Source organism: Lottia gigantea (assembly GCF_000327385.1).
Source record: "Lottia gigantea unplaced genomic scaffold LOTGIsca_38, whole genome shotgun sequence".
NCBI lineage: Eukaryota > Metazoa > Mollusca > Gastropoda > Lottiidae > Lottia > Lottia gigantea.
In genome coordinates this window covers 658,475-668,908 of record NW_008709295.1, presented here as the reverse complement: position 1 = coordinate 668,908, position 10,434 = coordinate 658,475, and the positions used below count along the sequence as shown (strand labels likewise).

At 33.8% G+C, this 10,434-nt stretch overlaps 1 protein-coding gene across 1 annotated transcript; it reads left to right on the top strand.

Annotated features, from left to right (window-relative positions):
- Positions 1 to 2,078: 2,078 nt before the first annotated feature.
- On the top strand, positions 2,079 to 6,665 carry LOTGIDRAFT_163128 (hypothetical protein; the record flags this gene model as incomplete). Its single annotated transcript, XM_009059194.1, has 4 exons — positions 2,079 to 2,238; positions 3,681 to 3,908; positions 4,700 to 4,885; positions 6,595 to 6,665. The coding sequence occupies 4 exons, from the start codon at positions 2,079 to 2,081 to the stop codon at positions 6,663 to 6,665; spliced, it is 645 nt and encodes a 214-aa protein (XP_009057442.1).
- Positions 6,666 to 10,434: the final 3,769 nt, after the last annotated feature.

Genomic DNA, 10,434 nt, shown 5'->3' with positions numbered 1-10,434 from the left:
ACAGCTGCATTAACCTGCTTTTTTTCGATTTCCAAATGTTCCAACACGGGACCACGGTTTATTGTCCCATCAGAACGACTTGAAGCTTTTTCCATGTCAGGCTCTTACCTGCATCCCTGGCAGGAAGCAACCGGGTTGAAAATCCGAAGGTATTATCTTGACCAATGCCAGGATTGAACCCTGGACCTTCAGGTTAGCGAGAAAGTATTTTACTTTTTTTGAGCCATTTATTAAGGTGACAAAAATGAAATGGAGTTTTACGTCCTACTATTCTGCACCATATGAACGATAGGACAAAAAGAAAGAAGACTACAAGTCAATGAAAACATGTACTTCAGAATTCGGGGATATTCTTGGAAGATCTGTTATTAGGTGAAATGAAAAATGTTAAGCATGATAGGAATCTGTAATGATGAACGGTAACCCATTATCATCAATTCTAAATTCAGTTTGTTTATTTTAATTTTTATAGAAGATCAATTTCATTAAAAAAAAGTTCACGAAAGAATTGTATTTAATTTCCATTTTCTCTACGAACTCAATAATAATCCTATTTCAAAAAGGTTCTTGAAATAATTGCTTCACGAGCTAAATTTCATCTTTCCATGTATGTTTAAATGAAGTGTTCGTTTCTTCTGTGATTTAACAAAAACGTTCTACAAGTTCAGATCACACTTTCATCGGGCTATTGAAGACAGCAGACATTACCATACAGCATCAAACGAGGACAATGCAAATGAGGAAAATGCTATGCCTTTATCGATTGTACACTTGGCTTCAGTTTATAGATGAGTTTTCAATATAGGTCTTTATAACTATCAGAGAGGGCGCCTTGAAAAGAATCCAGTTGATCCTGATCCAACTACCTAGACGTTAACTTGTCATCTACCATCTAACCCATCTTTCATTCTGTTCCATACCGACCCCCATTAATAAACAAAAGAGGAAACGACATGTCGAAATCTTTACTGTAAGATGTATGCCATATATCATGCTTTATATGATGTAAAATGTCTTAAAAGTGGGTTATATTTCACTGATCAAAATTAATTGCATTGAAACATGTTTGTTTTTAAATGTATTACATTTTATTGCAGCTTGTTTGACTCTTTTATTTGAGTTTTTTTTTAAGTTTAATATTATAGTCGACATTTATCACGAATAAAAAAACGTACTGACTTAATCTACATCAAGTGTCGTCAACTCATTCAGAATACAAACATTAGATTAGCTTTATCAGAAAATATTCCATCTTTCTAGGCATTTGCATGGATGTCAAGAGATCGGCTAAAAAGATTGTTTACAAAGGGATGCACATTTTTTTTCATTTTCAAAGACAATGAATATATACTTTTCATACATCCAAGAGAGCTGTGTAATATGTTTTACATGAAAGATACGCCAGTTTTCTTGACACGAAAGTGCGAACAATAAAGTATTTTCAGTCATTCAGTGGTTCCACCACACAGAATTAGTTTGCATCCCCTGTACAAAGTAATTCAGGATTCCTCACAAGGTGCAAAACAAACAGAAACTGATAGGAAATACCGGGTGATATTATCTTATGTGAATTGACGAAAATCCGGGAGTGTCCGACTTAAATCTGTTGAAGAAATTTTTTAACAACGTCCACAGCAGAACATGCCGTTGTGGTATATCTGCCGAGTATAATTTTTTTTCTTCGAATACTCCCTCCCTACAGCTTGAACTTTTGGTAGGCCTATGGTTCCAAGGCAATTGTTAAGAAATTTGGACATTACGTGCTCTGAAGGATACCGTCTCTTACTTTGATAAATATGTTCTTTTTTATATTCGATATTGTGAGTTGATTGATTCGAAAAAAGTTTCTTCAATACATGGAAACATAGGCAACCAAGAATTGAGAAATGCGTTAGAGGCAATAAATGGTAGCCCTGTATGCTTCAGTGTACTGACTTAAGAAACACAACCCTTGGATGGAACTGTAATTTTAACTCTCAATAGGCTGGTTAAATAATATACCTGTACTTGAGTAAAGCATATAGTCAGGTTCTACACTTTCTATTTTAGATTTTTTTTATTGATGAATGGCTGAAAGAATGGGTCAGAAAGATAAATTTGGTGGCCTCAAATTTCAGTATAATTCATCGCCTCCTGGAGAAGCAGAAGAAATAATGAATGCAGTATTGTCTGGTTTAGTAAAAACTGAGCATAGTCATCATCACCATCATCATACAGTACCGCATAGCAGCGAGAGAGGTTTGAATCACTTACTTAATCCTATCAACACCGTCCTGCACATCATTTTCGTCCTAAGCACTCACTTTCCCAGTGCCAGCAAACCCATCAAACACAACAAAGAATTTGCTATAAACTTTGGATTGAAATGAATGATTTTGCTTTGAGCTTAGTGACCTTACAAGCAGGGAGAGTTAACAAAATCGACATACCATTCGTTTTTCACCACGTCTTGACAGAGGCGTTGACTGTGTCAAACGTATTACTAATTGCAAGCTAACTTTTACCATGAATAATTCCGCAAACGATCTCTTTGAATTAAACGATTTTTCAATCGACGGTTTTTGAGTTTCCATTAAATTAAAATGGAATTTGGTGTAATCATATATAATGATGAAATCTTGGACACTTCGAATATAGGGATTTTTTGATGAACGGGTGAAAGGATGAGTTGTTCCTTGACTCTGTCAAAAACGCATAAAATTTTGTGTGATCATATTTATTTGATATATTGGAAAAGTTTGCATTTTACCGGAAGTTTTAACTGTCAATATGTTCTGCGCTCAATAAAGTCCATTTTTCATTTGATTTGAAACTTTGTGTGATCATTGGAATTGATATAATAATAAGGTCTTGAGTTGATTACTTTTCTGGGTATTGAATAGAAGCGGGACAGATTAATCATTATGGTTCATGTCGCTCTTTATTGAATCTAAAAGTTTTAACAAGGCTGCTGTGTGGAGATATGTTTACCTTGCCTGGCAAGCTATCTTTGAATATATTTGTGAATTAAAATATTGTTTACGAAATAAAATTATTGAATTAAAATTTACTGCGAATATAGTTTTGAAGGAAAATCAATCAGAGGCATTTTCGTTTACTGCATTATTTTTCTACTGAATTAGCATTTCTTTTACTATTTATTTCTAAATTTTTGTTGAATGAATTATATGGTTTAAGTTTTTGTTTATGGAAGAGTGTAAAACGGAAACAAAATTTTGAAATAACAAAAATTAAATTGTAATTCAGCAAACAAAAAATAGAAAATAAAAAGCAAAAGATAAAAATAGATAACCTTTACGCACAAATACATAATATAGCTTAAATTGATAGTTGATATTAAGTCATAATTTATCTACAGTTGACAATTACTATATCTGTTATAGTAGCTTATTTTCGGAACATTGTTAAATAAGAGATCACTTGAAAACGTGTTGGAATTTTGTTCGAAAAATATAATCTCATATATATTTCAGTTTCTTTCGTCGCTATTTTCATTGTCAAATTTGTGTTTTTGATTTAAAGTTTTTCAAAACTTGAAATTTTCCCCGTGAAACATTTTCTTGAGAAAAGATGTATGTCTCGAATTCCCTTGCGGAAGAAATTGTTAAGTTTCATATCTCGTAAAATTGATATCTAATTTATAAGTAACACTTACTGCATAGTATAACATTTTTTTTCAGTTCCTTGTTCAACTACTACAATGATGGACGTTTCACATAATTACGTACACCAATCATCTAGATATCCCCCTTATTCACCTTATCAAGCACAATATTATTACCCGCAGTCCCAATCAGTCTCACCAACATATTACCCTCAACATCCGCCATTTTCCAGCAATTATCAATCCACTTTATCATCACATACACTTCCATCAATACCATCAACTGTTTACCAGGTCCAAGGAGGTAAGGAATTCATGCTCACTTATTTTCTTCAAAATGAAGAACAAAATAGGTGTTCTATTGATTCTTATTACTTCTCGCCATTCCAGTTTTCGATATCATTTGGTCAAGAACTTACATGTAAATGCAACGGTGGAATAAGTCCGTTTTTATAATTTATTTTGTTAAATCTAAATCTTTTGTACTGACAAAGAGACTACTCTTTGAAAGATAACTAAATATGCATATAGGTTCTATCCTTTTCTCAATTTCGTAGTCTTCTGTTTACTGTTTCTTTGAACGATTTTCACAAAAGTGTGGGATTATCTAACGTTTTATGCAATATACACTGAGTAATCCGACATACACTGGGGCCGAAAAACAATGCCGGTTTAGCAAGAGTGTCGTCGCAGTACTCAAAGTTTTGACATTTTTTAACATGTGCCAAATGTTACTATTAATATAGCTCAGGGACCCAGATTTTACAGACGGTACCTTTCTAATAATAAGACAATAATAACAGAAAATTCAGGTGTTTATATGTTATTATTATCTAATAGTTCACATTTTGAGCTACCGGACATACCCCTTTTATTGGAATTAATATTGTCGGTTAATTTTTAAAAAAAGAATATTCTTTACTTTTTAAAATGAATTAATGTTGTATACATATCGTATAATATATATTAAACATAATATATCGATTTCGGGTCGGGTTACGCTATCTTTAAAACTCAGTCTGATGACAGAAACCAATTGCATGTTACACTTTTAGGATAATAAGCTCGCCTTTCAAGCTATGGTCTGTTTTGTAGGGTCACCTCCAGATATAGACGGAATCAGCGATGAACAGCTTGATAAAACTCTCAAAGATCTCGGACTGTTGGAACCTAGCAGACCAAAGGTAGCTGGTACCACACCACCGTCTCATATCAACGTTCACCACCAACGACATCATTTACAGCCGTCCTCTTCATGTCCATCTCATAGCATGTGCAAAGGTTGGTCTCATTTCAATTATTTTTTTTCAGCGTCAACGCAACTAATTTCTTCGCTGTAACAATAGCCAGTGTCCATTACAGCTTTGCCACCAAATCGGGAGTTATCGGTATATTTTTGGCATATTTCAACAAAAGACGTACTGGCATGCCACATCTCTTGCGGATGTAGTACGCAACATAAAAGCCTGTACATGGCAGAACATTGCTCCGGGCTTGATGTGCTAAACTCTGAATCATGTTCAATCCGAGCAGTTGATTTCAATAACTAAGATAATTTTCATTCCAAAAGTAATAAACTTCTTACCCTAAATAATCAAACCAAAATCGATAGAAACTTTAGCTTTTATTATGCGCACAAACAGAAGAATTTCAAATAGGTGAAGGACAGCAACGGTTTATTTAGAAAACATCTGACTTAACTACTTAAGAGCAATAACCAAGAGCTGTTATTCATTCGATAAAACATCAAATTTAAACTCATTCACAATCTTACGTATCTCAAGGCTCAATCCAAATTATCAAATTCAATTAACCAGTGGCTGTCTACCCAGAGGCTGCTAAGAAGATATTGTTGATTTAAAGGCATGTCATCTCTTAAAATGACGAAAAAATTGAAATTTTTAAACTTGGCCAAAATGAGTCTTTGTTCATCAGTGGACTTACCTGGTATATGATAAAATCGCCCTATAATCTAATAAATCCATAAACTAATTAATATCTACCTGCTTAAAAGCGTTTTTCAAAAATTACTTAGTTTAATGGGTGTACCGTGTTATATACAGATTCTATTCTTTAGTAATTGGCACCAGGTAACTAATGAATACTTACTTTTATTGGCCAAAGTTGAGATTCAAATTTTATGTCAATTTTAAGAGATATTACTCCTTTAAACAAACAAAAATCGTCAAATTCGAAGATCCAAGATCTCAATAATATAAATAATCACACAAAATTTAATTAACATCAGATAAAAAGTCTCTGTTTAATTTTTATCAATTTCATTAATCATAGCGAATCGGTAAAATGTCTTGTTCGAAGAAAAAAATTTAACGCGAGAGTGGCAATAACTCCAAAACTATTCTTGTGTAAGATTTCGTCGTGTAACTTTCATCAAAATCGATTGAAAATTCGGTTTCTATTGTATCACCAAAGGACTTTTACGTATTTTCATTGAATAAGGTTATTACCTCTCCAAAAATTGTTGATAGAAAAGTTGTTTGATTCGAATCTATCGAAAATATCAATTTCACTAATAACACCCATTTTCATCAAAATTGATTGATCTGTGAGTGTAAACTTCCGAATTCGGAACCCTCCAAATGTTCCGAATTGGGTCAGAAAAAATACCTACGAATCTAAATTTCAATTCCGCCAAAACAACGAAATAATATTTTTTAAAGTAAATTTTGTTTTCGTGTATATTTTAGTAAGCTTAATCATTATAATTTTGATGATCAATTGATAGAATTTAATTAATAATTAGTATATTATCAACATGAACATTAAACAGAGTCATCGATACCCAAATCTTATTTGCTTGGCTTGAGATTGAGTAGGAGGAAATCTATATTTCCGAAAACGGGGAATCTTACGACACCTAATGACCAAGAATGGGGGTAACAAGCCGTGAAGACACATAATCTGTTCTCTTATGAAATGGGTTTTAGAGTCTGTATAAAATGTTAGTTATTATTGTTTTTCTTGAACAGATAATTTGCCTTATGTTAATAATCAACTTGATTATTCCAACTTAACACCCCCATATGGTCGCAGGGAATGAATAGGTTGAACAATTTTCTCCTTAATATTTAGCAAAGTCGACTGACATAAAAGATTAGAGAAACCTTACGGACTAACCCAAATCGTGCAATAAATGACCATTAACTGACAGACTGGAAGCTGTAAAACTGATTGAACCAGACTGGAATTTATGATTTTAAGAAACGGTATTGCTCTCATATCCATGGGCAAGCTGATTGTTAGTTTTCGGGGAAGGGGGGGTTTGATTCTCCCAAATGTACAGGCCTAGGGTGGAGCAGACACTATGTATATTATCTGTTATGTACTGATTGTTTTTAGTTTACTATGAACAATATTATCATTTAAGTTCTTATTTTTTGAATATGCAACTATCATTTTCTGCTTATAGACATGGGGGAATTTCTCTTGAAGGCTCTTATAATGGGCATGAACTATCTTGCTTGCTCGATTGCTGATTGTATTAAACGGGACAACAAAGGGTGCTATGCCTACATTATGATGAATATTTAGTCCTATAGGTCTTGCTGTATTCAATGTCTGAATCCAATGGGCTTCCCTAGATTGACGGAATTTGGTAGTTTCATCTTCGGGCAAGTCTATTTCTATACGCTCAATTGGGATTAGAGTGAGATCGTCTATTGAATGGTCGTCGAGGTTGAAATGATTAGAAACAGGCTTGTCTTTCTTTAATTTGATGTCTGACATGAGTTAACGAGTTCGTAAATTATTCTTAGTTTCTCCTACATATTGTTTCGGGCATTTCTTGCATGAAATTAAATATATTACATTCGAATGTTCACATGTTAGATGTTCCTGGATCGGGTACCTTTTATTCGTAGAGTTGCTTACAAAATAATGAGTTTCTGATGAAATTTGATCATATATTTGTGGCTAGCCTTTGGCGCAACTTTTGTCTCGATTCTTAGATCTTTTCTGACTCAATGCGGAAAGTTCGCGAATTCGAAATTTACATCCACCGTCGATTGATGCTTCAATTGTGTTCACGAACAAATTTGTCCTGTTTTAACTGCGCAAAGGTTAGTTACTACCCCGGAGATAGTACCATTGGATTATGATGAAACACCTCAAAGTTCTTAAAAGAAGGCTCAAAAGTGCTATCGAGCACAAAACCACTCATGCTCTAACAAGTTACCTCCCTTGAGGTTTAACGTTCATTTCGTCTTTTGGTTATATACTCCAGGTTATAATGAATATTTGACATAACCTTTCTTCATTTCTATATGATTTAAATTCTATGATTATAAATAAGTTGCCCTAGAATCATGAAAATTAAATGTACCTAGCTCACTTAGTTGGAATTAAGCCTCCCCGGCGCCTTTTTTCTGGAAACCTGGCGCGTATGCCAGACTTATCTGCTTTGTCGAATATTGAAAGCACAGTAGCAAGTCATGAAACTTGACCTGACTAAACTTCACTTGATATGTATTTTCACAAGTTGTTACGAACTTCGACTTATACCTTGCCTGAAATATCCACCGTTCTTGTATCACAGAATACAGGCCCTTTATTGGCGGTATCCGCTACCGTACAAACCAATGAAATCGTTTCATTTACACACTTGTGTGAAACAAGAAAGGTGAATATTCTAGTCACGGTAAAACACTTATTTCGTAATAGCTTGACACTATGACATGTAGCACTCAGCAGACCTGGTTTCCGTTGCAGACTGCTAGCTAGACTTTCATGGTGGGCCGGTTAGGTATGGAGGTAGGTTGCAAACAACACTGTTTTCATAAGCAGGGAAACCTTTCGTTTACTGATAATCTGGGGGAAAATCCATGCCAAGAGGAATAGCCAAGTACCGGCTAGAAGAAAGGATTCACATGTTAACCTCGTACCAGAAATCATCCACAATCTCTAAACACGAGAGAAAATCCAGAGTATCGACAAAGATCGGTCAAAACTGTAGTCTATATCATATTCACAAACAACTAGTATGGAATATTCTACCTTTATACTGTATAATACTACCAATTTTAGTCAAAATCTGTTAAGAATTGTACCTTCCTTAGTGTTTACATGCTAAAATTAGAACGCGTTTTTAAGAACAAGGGCAATAACTCAAACTAAATATTTTTTCGATTCTTCTGATTTTCATTTCTGTCTCTGGCCAATTCTTAGTATCTTGTCAACAATTTAACATGTACAGTTATGGGAAGGAACACATACGTCATTGAGAAATTGTAATTGTAATTTTTTCATTGGAGCAGGTATTGGGTAATGGGTGAAAGTTAATTAAATATGAACTTATCGACTTAAGTTTGTTATGAACAAGGGTGTCATTAAAGTTTTGGTTTATCTAATATGCGAATATCACCCAGGGCCGTCCGTAACTACATCAAGGCAAATGCCTCGGGCAAAATTTGACCAAAAAGGTTGCTCCTGGATCAGGTACCTATTAGTTATACACAAGCAAAATCGACTGCATTAAAGAAACATTTTTGTGGGTGCAGTGGTTGGGCGGCAAACAGGAGTTACGTCCCATTAATATTGAGTATTTCAACAGAAACTTCATTTGGATGTATCCTACATACATCTATATTTACAAAGGCTTATGTAAGTCAATTAAAATACAAAATGGAAGAAAGTTAATTGACCACAGAAAATGTAACTGACAGTTTCTGTTCAATTGGATCAGGATTTTCAGTATTTCTTTTTCCTTTCAGTCGATAATGTAATTTGGCCAAGTTTATTTTGATTAAAAGGGAAGAAATTGCGTTACACACATATCCACACTGTTCAGGAACAAATCACCATTCATTTAATAGATAGTGAAGAATTGATTATGGACCTTGTTTATGCCAAAGCGTTGTATTTTTTAGTATATGTTTATACAAAATGTCATACTCAAACGAACAGTTTTTCTACAATGCATTTGCAGTTAATGGTTGTAATTGTATGCATTGACATGAGCTATATCGATATTTAATTATTAGACAAAGTAATGCGATCATTGTACATGTTGGCACAGTGACTTAGCTATTGCAAGGTTATTTATTGAATAATGTGTACTATCACGCAATTGACTCACGATTAATTGATATCGGTGCAAACAATCCTAGCACTGCTTTCTCTGTTCGTCCATTACAAACAATGTTTTCAAGAATACTAATAACATCATCTTATTATTTACATGCATATTTGTGCTGGTATGTGCTGTCTAGATTGTGTAAATAACACACAATTATAAATGAAAACGCTACTGGGAAATTAACATGCTATGCGTACACATCAATTGAAAGTTTTTTCGAGATGAACTTGATAGGAAGACGACATATAACTTATTCGCACCTAATTCGTGACGTCAGGGTTTTTTGCATTACTTTAACGAGTAAACAGTGATTTCGTTAGCAGCAATAATATAAGAAATTTTATATTATGCAATTGAGCCACCATAACATCCGAGACCCTTAAGATGTGCAATGACAACAATTCTAAGTAAAAACTATTTCACGATAATATGTGAATATAAAACGTGACGATATTGAAGTACTTTATGATATGAGTGTTGGTATCATACTTAGGTGAACTATTATTAGATCGTCAAAATGAAACGGGGGAAAATAGGGAAATACCCTAGTATTTTGTAAAGAGAACACATGTGTCAAGAGAAATAATATCACTTGTGAATAGTTATTATTTTTAACTGGATGAAAACGTCAATGTCAACCATTGTGACTGTGTGACTATAATTTGTTAAAGCTTAAGTTTAAGATGATGCAATGCGTTTTGGATGATTTGAAAAGCGCTCACATAAAAGGTCAATT